Here is a 14,571-nt window from a genome sequence, read left to right on the forward strand (position 1 = left end):
CCAACAGCAATAGAGGATTCCCTTTGCCCCTCACTGAGTCAGCCTTCAATTACTCTGATATAAAAGCATATCACACATTCTTCCAAAAGTGAAATCATTCTCTGCTGGTGATAATAAGCTTTAAACTTAAAGAAATTGGTTACATGGATTTTCAGGCTCTAAGATGCCCCTTAGGGTAGCATTTTCTCCCCTCTTTAATCGCCCCCTGCCCCTACTTCCACCCCTGACCTATGGATGTTGCTGTTTCACCTTAAGAACTAGATTTCTGAAGGCAGGGGATCTCCTCCCACACACTCGTGGTAGTGTGCACCGGGGGCCTGGCGCACCCGGGGTACAGTCCGTGGCTACACTTGGGGCGTGAGCCCAAGACCTTCTGCATGTAAAGCAGACATGCTAACAGCTACACTATGGAGCCACCCCAGGGTAGCATTTTTTAGATATAAATAATTACTTAAAAGAGTTAATTCACAAAGTTTATTAATGCATAAGAATGTAAAAAGAGCCTATTGTGATAAAATTACAATGCTGGTCTTTAGTCTATTATAATCCTCTGAACTCATGCCTGTATTTTTAAAATGACAGGATAGGCTATCTGTAAGATGATTACCATCCTTATATTTTGTGATGCTCCAAAGTTTCAAAGTTATGTCGCTACTACATACAGCATACATATTTTTCCTCATGAGATTTGAATAAGAATTCCTTCAGTAAAGAACTTCTTATGTAGTATATATGGTGTTCACTTGTCCATTTTTCAGGGGACGTATAGATTTTCATTCTAACTCTGCTACTTCTATAATGACCACATAGATGTCATTATATGAGTATGTTGGTTTTGGTGTCTGACTCTACATACAGTCTTTCTTCACTCTACTCAACACACTCAAGCATTCTTCCCATTCTTAATTAGCCAGATATTGTTCAGCACACATTACAGTAGGCTTACCCTTACTCCTCTAGAACAGCCACAGGCATCAGTGGCTGTAAGGCACTTGAAATGTTACTGATCCGAATTGAGATGTGCCATAAATTATAAGATAGACTGGATTTTGAAATTTAGTGTGAAAAGAGAATGTAAAATATCTCAAAAAAAAATCTTTATCCAGTATTTGAATATTTTGGACATAAGTCTCGTAAAATACATTATTTTTAAATAATGTAATAATCATTACATAATTTTTCACCATTGTTATTTTACTTTTTTTTTTTTTAATATGGTTGCTTGAAAACCTTAAATTACATATGTGGCTCACATTCTATTTCTAATAGACAGAACTGCTCTAGAATAATGTAGTATCAGTCATTATCTGGGCATCCAAGTCCCTGTCTTTGCTTGATAGATAGTTCTATTCTAGACTTTTCCCCACATATTCCTTGGAAACTACATGTATTTGCTAGCTTGTCATGTGGCATCACAGTGCCTGTGTGTGACTTGTGAATAGATTTTTCTCTTCTACACGTAGACATGATAACTATCACTATAATGTCATACTTTGTACCACTCAGAAAAAAGATTTAGACTATCAACATGAATGAAAGCATTGCCTTTGTTCTAGTCTTGCATTCAGCATTTGAAAAAATAATTTTTACCATTATGAGGGTTATATTACTTTATAGCTCTTTGGCTATGGGCTTTGTAAATGAATATTATATATGTAATAAATGTTAATGAGGAAAACCTGTTTTGCTGCAGTAAATACTAAGTTATGGTTTTACTGCTTTAACTGATAACACTGTATATTATTCATATTAGAATAAGAAACATACTTTACTGATTCTCCTATTTTATTACTGTTGAAAATATAGTTAACATAATTCACACTACAGTTACAACATGCTATACTTGTTTTATTGCAGATTTTAAGATGTATATAAAAAAAGACAGCAAACTCCTACTTAAACTGAGAGATCAAAACAGGTTATGTTTTAGTCTCATAATTTAACATAAATGCAATATGTAACATATTTTGAAACATTATTCAGTATTTTAATGTAAAGCTTTTTTAAAAAAAACCTTTTAGATTTGAGTTTAATATTGAAAATTCTCAAAATTATGTATTTTAAATTTCAAATGATCAGCAATAAGATTATAATTGCACGTGGTGTAAATATGGTAGCTAAGCAATAAAACATTTGATCACTACAGAAATAGTCCCTTGTAAAACACTAATTTTGTCTTAATATTTAGGAAACCAGAATTCGGGCAGTAGATAAGAATGCCAAGACAAGAATCCATAATTTCTCCATCATCAATCCTGCAGCTGGACAGGCTATAACGCATATTTTTGCAGCTGAAAATAAAGAAGACCTTCAGAAGTGGATGGAAGCCTTCTGGCAGCATTTCTTTGATCTTAGTAAGTTGATGTTTAGATTTTCTAGTAGTATATTCATAGCACAAAAGGATGCACACAGCAATCTAAATATTAAAATTGCAATCTTATAGTTTGTATCAAGTTGTTATGCTCTTGAATAAAACAGTGGTATATCACCAACGTAGTGATGCTTTTCTCTCAGCTTCTCCCCAGTGCCTGGGTATAGTATCCCCACCTCTTACTGTAAGTTCCTCTGGTCCCTAAAACAACTAGACCACATTTTCTCAGAATATTAGGTTTTAACTGCTTTAGGCAATATGCTTGATCAAAGGGATAAGAAGCCACTTGAGGAATAAAAAACTTGTGTAGGGGATAGATCCTAAAATATTGAAATGTTCAGAAGGAGGCTCATATTTTCCGTAACCTTCTGTTAACTCCAGATTCATTATAATATCATCATGGACATCATCCAAAGAAGTTTTTTTTTTTTTTAAACTATGGTTATGGTTTTTCTGTTTGAATAACACAGTCCGATGGCATGAATTATGAAAACAATGTGACAGTAATGTAATAGAGTTCCAGTAGATAAAATATTTGAGGCTCTAATGTTCTCAATTTAAGGAGGAATTTTATCAACAGGAAAATACTGAAATCGTGTGTTGAAAATGTAGACTATTGATAATGGCTATTTCTAATCAAATTAAGCCTACTGTTTCTATAAAATTACAAAGTAGAGACATTTCCAGGCAATAGGTACTTTTGCAACTCCTAGGAAGAACCCTAGAGAAATTTTAGGATTTCTTACAAGCTATTTTTGGGAACTCTATGATAGTTCATGTTTGCATTCCTAGGATTAAGTTTTATAAACCTACTCTGACCCATGGCCTGGTTAGATATAGTGATGGTTAGGGAGGGGGCAAAAAGGGGAACTGAATTTATTGATTACTTTCCACATACCATATGGCTTCATTTATTTCTCATAACAACCCAGTGATGTAGAAATTATTTCCTTCTGCTCTAAAGAAGAGAAAGTCGAGGCTTGAAGAGGTGTCTGGTTTGCTGCAGGGAACCAGAGGATTCCCTCCCTGGCCTTTCTGGATTCTTTAGGACGTGTTTTCCTTAAGTACTGTTCCTAGGCACTCAATAGATGTTTAAATATTTGTTCCATGCTTATCATTGTGCACTACATTTTTTCCTTTTAAAATTTCAGCTGATCTTAGGTGTTGCTTAAAAAACAACTTCCTTTCGTTTGCTGATCACAGCTAAAATTTTAACTGCTTTTCCAAATGCTCTGATTTAGAGAGTCTGTCTTACAAAAGGCTATATTATTTTTAGAAATGATTCTGGTATTTTATAATTTTTATGTACATAAAAAACAGGAAGGTGGGGTAAAAGGAGGTAAAAATGCCAGGTATTATAGTCTGGATATCAACTATTACTAGATGATCTGTTTTCGTTCTGCAGATTATATAAAATAATTTATCATGCTAAAAGAGAAGTTGGAAGGATAAGAATCTCATGGCATTTTTGTACTGTCAAAGTAATAAGAAAGTGATGACAACAGTGTTCTCAAATCTGGCTATTTCTTTAGTACTTAATGCTTTTAGGATAATACCTGGCTAATTTTTAAAGTATAAATTATATTAAGTTTGCACTTTAGAATTCATCATGTATAGAGATATGAAGCAAAGATGGAAGTGTTTATACTACCCTAGAGATTGACTTGCACTTAAAGTTTTCACCTTCCTAGTGATAAGGGCAGCCTCTTGGGATCTTAGCTGAAAACCAATGTGTAGAACAAAGTAGAAGGTTGATAGTCAGGGCAGAACAAATAAGAGTAATTTAATATTTAGAGCAAATTTCAATTATTTGACTCTGCTTAAAAGTAGAAAGTGAAGAGGATGAGATCATTAGAAATCGTGAGAAAACATTAATGGAGTTAGGTCTGTTTAGCCTGTGGAAGAACAGCCTGAGGAGGAGAGGTTGGGAAGCAAGGGAGATATAATAGTTAATCTTTGATATTGGAAAGCTGATAAACATTTAAAGGGGGGGGTGACACTTTGCTCTGGATGATCAAAAAGGGGAGAGCTTGGAGTGGTGGGTCAAAAATAAATTTTTTTCAAATATTTGATAATGTAAATATTTTGTTACATATGCAGTTTAGTGTAACAGATTATTTTGATCGGGAATATTATAACCATAAATACTGTGGGCAGCATCTTCAGTATATAGATTTTATATGAATAAAACATTCATTTAGTATTTCACACTGGATCTTTATTTTTATGTTAGCATATTGGTAGCATGTATAACTCTGCATCCCAATTTGTTCACTGGTAAAATGCTTCAATCGTAAAGTCTTGACCAGTGAACATATCACATTTTTTGTACCTCTGACTTCAGAAACATATGGGATAATGTGACTTTATATTCCAATTTTCAGCATGATTAGAATTCTGCTACCAGTTTAACCATCAAAAGCTTTCATCTGTCAATATAGAGAAAATACTGCACTTTATAATTTGACAGAGAAATGTTTGCTAGTTTAAAGTGTTTCATTATTTTTCCATTAGATATGGCCTTTTTTTCTGCCCCCAAAAAGGAAAAGCTGGCTTTTATATATTTACCTAAAAAAGGAAGTAGAGGGGAGGAATAAGTTATCAGAGCTCAGATCCTACTAGATTTAAATTCTGCAAAGCAACCTTTGAAGCTTCAAGCTCAAGATTTTATTCCCTTTATGAGTTGCTATGTGGGTTATTTTGAAATTTTTATAATATTCTGTATTTAATATTGTAATAAAACATACTAAAAGGTTTTTTTATGTTGTTTAACAATTTAAGATGACATATGTAAAATTCGTGCATGTATTACCGTATTACTGTGATTGTATATTAGACTTAAAACAACAAAAATGAATAATTTGACTGAACATGAATTGTCTTTAGTTCTAAGCCACGGAAAAAACTAAATTGGATATTGAATATAGAGATTGAGACTATAATAAAAAGAAAAGCAATACAGATATAAATCAGACTAAAAAGACACGTGTATTTACATTTTCTTTTCTACTGATGTAAGATAGAATTTAAGAACGGCGAACTTCAATAACTTAAACTTTTATAATATAAATATATAGACACATGGCTTCTCATATAGTTAGTTATCCAGCAGGTGTGTGATAAATATGGAAAAGTTAGGTTTATTTATATTCACTTAGAAGAAATAAATTTGAGAATTTTATTTTAAGATGAAAATAGTAAAACGTAATTTAAAGAAAAATTAATGTCCACACTTTTAAAGTTTAATTTAATAATTGAAACAACTTATTCTAGAGTACTTTTTTATTTTAAATGCCCAGTGGCTTTATTTAAAGTGTCCTTCCTAAGATAAATTAAATTCAGTTAGAATGTTGAGTGTTCTGTCTTCATAGTAATAGACTTTTATATACCTCTTACTTAAATGAAAGTACAGTGTTTTTCTAAAGTTATATGAGTTTTTAAAAGCATGATAATCATCTCGAAGAGGTAACCGTTAATAACCAATTTTTATTTCTTAATTAGAATTTTCAAAGTTAAAATCATTTTTGAGAACCTCCACTCCTTATTTGTTTTTCTGCTTCCTCTTAGGTAACTATATTTCAGTTGATTTTTACCATTCAACTGTCTAAATACTGGACATTTTAATTTAATATTTAAAAGAAGAGAACTTATACAAACTTTTTCCATGAATAGAAATTTTACTTATTGGCCATTTAGTGAAACAGTACAGTATTTAATAGCTTAGAGATCTTAGCTGTATATCTGTGCATAGAACTTTATTTTTAAAATAGATTACTTTCATGCCAAGACTTGGACCTTGAAATTATGGCTAGTAATCGATTTCTCTGGCTTATTTAAGGTAATGCTTTATAAACTCACTGTTATTTTTCAAAGTGAAAAATGTGCCAATATCTATTGGAAATGAAATATATGTTCCCACATTTAGGTTTTAAACTAGGCTGCCTTTTTCTATCTTTCTTAGGCCAATGGAAGCATTGTTGTGAAGAACTTATGAAAATTGAGATTATGTCACCACGGAAACCACCTTTGTTCTTGACAAAAGAGGCGACTTCAGTCTACCATGATATGAGTAAGTGGGGTTTGTCTTTTCTAAGCTGCAGGGTAACAAAAACAACATTGTCCATACTCAAGCAGCTTATTCTATTGACATTAAAATGCTAAAATTTTCAAGGCACAGTCAAAATGAATGAAAAAAGACTATGATTATAGACTAAGGAACTCATGTTTAATAGATGAATTAATACAAAATTAATGAATACACATTTTTCTTAGTTTGAATGCTTAAGATCAAACAGAAATGTTAAGGCTTCAAAATGAATAAGGGTGCACTGAAAATAAATATTAGCCGAGTAGCTGATGAAAATTCTGAAAATGTAAACTTGCAGATTCTAAAATGTAATCATGTTCAGTAATTTTTTTCTATGTTTTATTAAATTTGCTTGAAAGTAATGTCGATAAATGAATATTAATAAAGCTTTCATCTCAGGCCAAAAAAAATTGGTTAAGTTTAATACTTTGGAAAATTTTAAAGTCCTAGACTCATTAATATTCTTTCCATTTTCTCACACTTGGAAGGATATTTAGTTGTCTTTGTAGGATTGTCTCAGTGAACAGTGTTGTGAACAAGCACAAGTCAATACCAAATTCTGATTTATTTTGCCACCAATGTCTCTGCACTCACGTATACTTTTCAGTGTTAAATTAAAAATGATACATTTGAGTTTGCATATTTTAAAATACCGTCGATTCATTCAATAAATATTTATCTCTGTTTTCTTATTTTTGCCAAGGAAAATTTCACTCAGCATTCTCATCACCAAAATGTTATCAGGGCTTTATTCTATTTCTCTGGGTTCTGATTTTGTATTTTTATCCTGTTAACAGAGACTTTTCAGGTCTACAGGAGAGAATAGCAATCCAGGTATTCGTCCCAATTTACTTATTAGGCTTTTATAAAATTATAATCCATTCTTTCCTAATAGTCAGAATAGATTTAAATCCTAAGAAAGTTATTTAATAATTACTGAATCTATAGAATTTTTTAAAAACACGATGTAGCTCTACTCCTTTGAAAGCTGGGTTTTACTCATTTACTTAGGAATACACATGTTTATGCATGTGTCCATGTGTGTGCATGCAGGATACAGAGCATGATCTCCTTAGGTTTTTGTTATATTGGTATGATTATTTTTACAAATAAATGCTTGTAAAAAAAAACTCACTTGCTTATCATAGTCTGTTTTTGATGACTGTTATGGATAGCATATTTATTTAGAAAATAATCACTTAAGTGAAATATATACTGTTTTGAATTTTTTCCTTAAAATCGTTACAGGTATTGATTCACCTATAAAACTTGAAAGTTTAACTGATATAATACAAAAAAAAATTGAAGAGACTAATGGACAGTTCCTTATTGGTCAGCGTGAAGAATCCTCACCACCTCCTTTGGCCACACTATTTGATGGTAATCATCAAGTCGTCATCCAGAAAAATACATTGTCTTCCGCAAGCAAGCAGTTACATGATGGGAAAGGTAAAAAGAGACGAGCTCCCCTTCCTCCTTCTGATAAAGCTCCATTCAGCTCAAAAGCACAGAGCAACAGAGATCAATTGGTTAAGGACAACTGGGAAAAAACAGGTGTATCTCAGACCTCGCCTTTGGATACCAAATTGTCAACCCTAATGCATCACTTACAGAAACCAATGGCTGCTCCTCGAAAACTCCTTCCTGCCAAGAAAAATGGTTTAACCGATGGTGAACACACAGACACTAAAACCAATTTTGAAGCCAAGCCAGTGCCATCTCCAAGGCAGAAATCTATCAAGGACATTTTGGACCCTAGATCATGGTTGCAAGCACAAGGATAAAAAACTCTTAATGTATAAAGCACTTAACAAAATCTGTAACTGTGAGGCTTGATTCAGAAGCACTATAGATGTAGTAATATGAAATTATGTAGGTAAATAATATAGTTATTTATATCAATAATAAGCTATTAGGAATAAAAATATTTTATAATGAAGAAATGAATTTCTCTTTTACTTCTGATTTTTAGAATATAAATGATTTCCCCTGCAGTATGCAAGGGACAATTTCTAGACAATATCCTAATTGTTGGAGAGGTTAAGTTATTTCTATTTTAGTACCAGGCAGTGAACAAGCACTAGGCAGAAGAAAGCATTAAAATTTATTTGGGGAGAGACTGCCTAGTAATTTAAAATGTGTTAAATATGAGCCATGTTCTAACTGTGAGAATTTTAATACTAATGGAATGTTTCAAAAGTTTTATTCAAACCACAAATTACAGAATCTCCCCCCAAAATTTCTTCGTATCATTCTAGAATTTTCATCTAATAATAGTTCACTGACTCTCATCTATTGTTTAACTCACTAGTTAACTCACTGACCTTTAAATTCCTGGGGTAAATTTTGGAATATTAAATTCCTCATCTTTAAAGGAAATTTGTATTGTGCTATTCAAAGTTGTTTCCTTGATGAACCCTGAAATCCTGTACGCATTAATTCTCTTAAGTGAAGCATAACATTTATTAGGTTAGAGAAAAGGTAAATGAAATGTTCTTCACTCTCATTTTCCTATGCATGGTGCTAATTTCCATTGTGACATTGGAATTTGGGGAAGTGAGTAGCCGATTAACACCTTAAAATTCATTGAATACTTCTTTAAAAAGCAGTTGGCTGATTCAAAAATATCAGAAAAGTGGGCCATGGGGTATAATTTTCAGAATTAATCCTTTTTAAAATTTTTAGATTTTCTTTTTCTGGTAAAGGTTGATATTTGCTATTGCTATTACTCATTAAAAGTCATATTTCTACAATAATGACATTGGAAGCATTTCCATAGGAGGTAATTTCCATAGCAACTAATCATAGTGACCCAAACAGAATTATGAAATCAAGTAAGGAATAAATAGCAAGAGGTTGAGTATGTTAAAGGAACAACAACAACAACAAATTCATCTTTTATAATAATGCTTCTTGTAAACAAGAGCTGGACAATTTTACAGATCTAATCAGAATTTCCAAATAAAAGTTTCCATAAGGCGTCAGCAACTGCACTAAGAATCTCAAATCACAGTGAAGCCTAAGTGTCATTGCAAGAAGTAAGAAATTACTGCCCTGTATGTAATCCCTAGAGATCTTTTTAAAGCCTGTAAGAACTCTATTTGGATCATAACTACATTATTACAAGTAAAATAAAACTTGACCAAAAAAATGACATTAATTTAAATGAAGCCTTTTATTATTTTTAGATAGTAGAGTCTAATTTATTATAGAATGATGTAACTGCCAGGTTGCTTTTGTGTTTGCCTAGGACTCTAGTAAGAATTGGGACCCGAGGGAGCAATGATACAAAAGGTCTCTTGTGACTGGGGACATCAGGATAGACATAGTATTTGATGAGAAGGAAACCCCATATGCTTGCCTGATACAATTTAGAAACAATCACATGTATGAAAGCCTAAAAAGGTAGGATTCATTTTTTCTAACCATAAATTTCTGTTATGATTGCCAATTCAGTAAATGGCATATTAAAAACCTAAAGGATATTGTTGCTCGAATTTTTATTTTTTAAACCTCACTGCTGTTTTCGACAGCATTTGTGACTGTCATTGTCATTAAATTATTAAACTAGAATATGCTGTAGGCAAAGTTGTTTCTGAAACTGGCTTCTAAGCATTTCTTTTTTTTAGTTGAAGCCTTCCTTATAACAAACTGGTGTTAAAACTTCCAAATTATATTCTTGTCATTTCTCCTTATGCATATTATACCAAGAAGGATTTAAGTTGTACAGGAAAAAGAATTTATTCATAGGGAAATTACCTAGCAGTTGTACCTTCAGCTGGGCACTTTGAAACAAGGCTGAAGCCCTTCTCTCTAGAACCATTTAAGGTGAAGTCTGACCAAGGACCACCTCCCCCACCAAATTATTCAGGCTGCTTCTGGGGGCCCATCGTACTGTATGTTACAAAGCTTTTGGAATTGGGCAGAAATCTTTTGCTGTACTTCCTTTGACATTGTGCTCATTAAATGTTAGTTCAGTTCCCCCCCAAAATGTATGATACAAAGTTGGGGCTCCTCCTTCCCTTCCTTCCACAGTTTAAGGAAAAAAAAAAAAAACTAAAAATACAGAGTTAAACAGTTTGCTAAGCATTTCGTCAAAAGGAATATTTGTTTTCTCATTTCCTAAACCAGAAGCTTATGACAGAGAAAAATATGCCATGTAATAAAAGATGTTTCAGCTTTTTATGAGCTGGATTTTCACATTCCTTGTTTGTCTTTTTAATTTGTTTCTTGATATATAGACTATAAACTTGAAAGTTAGCTGTCAGATCTTGATAATATTATAATTAGAGAAACATAATAGAAAGAATAGATTTTATGGTATGATAATTCTGATGATCTGAAGATAAAATCTTAGAAAATTGCATTTACATTTCAAGCTCTGGGATATAAATTACTTAGAACAGCATTAAGACAGTATTATTTTTAATTGCTACAAAGTGGTGAACTTTTTGTTTAAATATCTTGCAAGGACAAAGAAGGCATTTTGTTATTATAAATGCATAACTCCTAAGGTAAATGGTCTTTCAAAATATTAGGCATGCCAACTCTTGGTGAGTTTTATTAAATTCTTCTTAACTGTCTGTTTGTGCCCCCTGACTTCTTTTAAATGGATTTTCATGTATTTGGAAAACTAAAGCCATTTATTATAAATGCTTTATCTTTACCCTTTAGGATCCTACTAAATATGTTTTACCTGGTACCGTTTATTAAAAATGGAAGCTGTCTTGATTTAGAGACAGTTCATGTATGGTAGGTTAAGCAGTGAAATATTTCTTTTCTTATGTTCAGTACCTCAGCCATCTACATGAAATTAATTCATTCCAAAATGAAATTATAGGGCAGTTTGCTGCAATTTATGTTAAATGCAATTTGAATGCAATCACCTGTGTTACTGTGAATGAGAAACAGCTTTACTAGATAGAGTGCTGTACCATGGAGAAGAAGAGAGGTGCTTTGGCAGTAAAAATATCTGTCCCGTGGGTCAGAATTCATCAAAACTCGTTTTTGTAAAGAGTGAACAGTAATTATACTTTAACTGATGACCATTTGTATTCTACTAGTTGTCTTCAATGTTCTATTAGACTTAAATTATAATGTAGATAGAGTTGACTTTTTGCACTTACATTTCAAAGAAATTACTATTTTTAAATGTTTACATGTTTATGTTGTAACTGCTTCATTGCTAATAACAATTATATGAAAAACAATTTATTCTGGGTCATGCGTATTCTTAGTTACTAGAAAAGATCTTACCTTTGAGTTTTTAAAAGACAAGATTTCATTTGAAGATATGGTAAAGTGTGTTATTTTCTGTGACATGCTTGTATAATTGGCATTGTTTATGTTTTTTATTTTTTAATTAAATGTGGATCAAGCTTCTAGATTTAAAAATGTTATATCACAGATTATATAGTTTTTAAAGTACCAAACATTGGTAAGAAACCCAAGGTCATGTGATTAAAATTTCTGTACATGAAAAGACCTGATTCATAAAGATATTTTCTAGCTTTTCTCCTTAGGTACCCACTGGACTCCAATGATAGAAGTAAAGAGTGTTGTGAAGTCAGTTTAATCAGATAAGACATACCCAGTAGCTGGTGCTAGTCATTGTGAGACCAGTATTCAATAGCCTGGGTATAACTAACAGTTATTAAAATTTTTTGCATATAATCTTTCTTACAGTGTACTTTTAAAAAAATCCATTGATGTAAAATTAGTTTTAGGTTAATGATGAAGAATTTCCCCAGGGTTTAAGTCACTCTGATAAAAAATTAAGGACCTGGGAAACTCAGTTGCTGTTCGCCACCAGGAGACTCCTTATTTTCATGCACCTTTCTCGGTACTTAATTTATTCCCATGGAGCATCTTGGGGAGGATGGAGGGAGAGGCTGAATAATCTTGGCTCAATTATATTACTTCAACATTTTATTTTTAAATCTGTAGTGTGACCAGAAATATTTAACAGTTCTTTTTTAGAAGAAACTTCTGTTTCTCTTAAGAGAGGCCTGCTAACCAATGAGCTGAGATAAACAAAATACCTGAAGGCTCAATTAACAAAAATTAAACTATTACAGAAATATTAACAAGCACTTCTATTTATTCGAATAGGGAAAAAATACCAATTCTGGCATGTTTGAAAGTTAGGCATACCCATTCCAAATCCTCCTGAAAATTGTGTTTTAAATTACATCAGTTTGCTTTGAGAAAGAAATATGGTAAATTCTTAATGTAACTGCTAAGGAAAGATAGATTGAAAAAAGACTTATATAGACATGCTGTTTTGTAAACGTGTTTCAATATTTCAAAACAGATTGTGTTTTTCAAAATGGATACTCTTCTGAGTTGAAACAAGATTTGTTTGTTTGCGCAAAAGAAAACTTGGTTTTTGCAAATGGATACCTCTTAATAAACATTTTAACTTAAATAGTTGTAGCAATTTTAGTTTTATATTAAAGGGGAGAAAAGTATTAAAAGGGTTATCCATTCACTTACCTCAAGTATTAAAACATGTTTTATATATGTAATATAAAACTATAGATAATATACATACGTATACTCCATCCAGATATTTTTAGTTACTTTTAAAAGAACTTTTAAAAATGTGCTGCCAGTGCTAGTAGGATGAAAGTCCACACCTCTTTCCGCAGCTTACGGGGAGCATCACAATCCATCTCCAACCCGCCACACCCTACCTGCGATTTACTCTCGCTGCCCTCATCTTTTGGATGTTGCCTCATCAGTATGTGTAGCTTCTTGCTCATCATTTTCCCACTATACTCTCTTTGCCTGAAATATCTTTCCTCCTCCTTTTCTTCGTGCAAGCTCCCCTCAACCCACTGTCAGCAAATTTTATTCATTCTTCAAAGTGATAACACCTCTAAATTTGCCAAGGCTTAATATCCTCTTCAGCATCTCCACCTAGGTAGAGTTATACTCCTTCCTTTGTGCTTTATTTCTAGCTACCTCTATGTATAGCTCAGCCCTTGTTCATATTTTTGTATTTCCTCATGTACTAGTTTTGTGAATTCGCCCCCTGCATAACAGATCACCATAAACTTATCAACTTAAAACAACACCAGTTCATTATCTCACATTTGTTTGGATCTCAAATCCAGATAGGCTCTGATGGGTTCTCTGCTTAGGATCCCACAAGGCTGATAAAATGTTGGCCAAGCAGGGCTCTAACCTGGACGCTCTGGGAAAAATATGCTTCCAGGCTTATTCAGGTTGTCTGCAGAATTCTGTTCCTCATGATATCTCAGCTCCTAAAGATCCCTCTCTAGTTCTTGCATCTTCAAAGCTACCACAGTTCATTAAATCTGATGCATTATGTCCTTGTGGAAGATTTGAATTTGTCCAATTCAAATCTGACTCTTCCATCCAGTATCAGCTTGAGAAAACTGCCTTTTAAAGGCCTATGTGATGGATTATATGTAGCCCACCAGGATAATTTCCTTTTTAATTAAGATCAAGGTCCACTGATTAGTAACTTTAATTACATTTGGAAAAATTCCTTTTACATATAATATAATCATGGACATGATCTCTTCACAGGGCAGGAAATCTTGGGGTGCCATTTTAGAATTCTGCCTGCCACAAGTTAGACAAATTTTTCAAGGACAAGGGAGCATGTCTGATTTGACCTTTTAACCCCATCATAGTGTATCAATAATTAGGGCTGATTATTGGGCATTTATTATGTGTAAGGTGTTGTGCTAAATATATGAATTAACTCATTTAATCTTTACCGTAACCCTCCTATTTAACCCCATTAAACCAATGTAGAAGACTTGCCCTGGGCCACAGTGCATGGTAGCTAAGGGTATAAACTCTGGGATTAAACGTGGATTAAATTCTAGCTCTACCATGACCTAGCTGTGTTATTTGGCACTGGGTTTTGTTTTTTTTTTTAACTTCATCTAAGTATTTTTTTTAAATCTTTAAGGTAAAAATAGTACCTCAATGATTATTAAATAGTACTGACCTCACTAAAACAAGACAAGTTAAGTAGGAATTTGACATCAAAACTAGAGCTGAGAGACATTGTGGAAAGAACACTCGGCTTATTATGTGGGGGAATTAGACTCTGGTTCCTGATTTACTGTTAACC

The 14,571-nt window shown here is 32.8% G+C and overlaps 1 protein-coding gene across 1 annotated transcript in view; it reads left to right on the top strand.

Annotated features, from left to right (window-relative positions):
• RTKN2 (rhotekin 2) overlaps positions 1 to 12,885 on the top strand; it is a 63,139-nt gene extending 50,254 nt beyond the window's left edge. Inside the window, exons 10-12 of the mRNA XM_016159181.2 lie at positions 2,189 to 2,354; positions 6,333 to 6,440; positions 7,707 to 12,885. Of these exons, the coding sequence (XP_016014667.2) occupies positions 2,189 to 2,354; positions 6,333 to 6,440; positions 7,707 to 8,242 (810 nt within the window). The 3' untranslated portion in view covers positions 8,243 to 12,885. The remainder of the gene's footprint in view (positions 1 to 2,188; positions 2,355 to 6,332; positions 6,441 to 7,706) is intronic.
• Positions 12,886 to 14,571: the final 1,686 nt, after the last annotated feature.

This window comes from Rousettus aegyptiacus, unplaced genomic scaffold (assembly GCF_014176215.1).
Source record: "Rousettus aegyptiacus isolate mRouAeg1 unplaced genomic scaffold, mRouAeg1.p scaffold_m13_p_6, whole genome shotgun sequence".
NCBI classification, from domain to species: domain Eukaryota; kingdom Metazoa; phylum Chordata; class Mammalia; order Chiroptera; family Pteropodidae; genus Rousettus; species Rousettus aegyptiacus.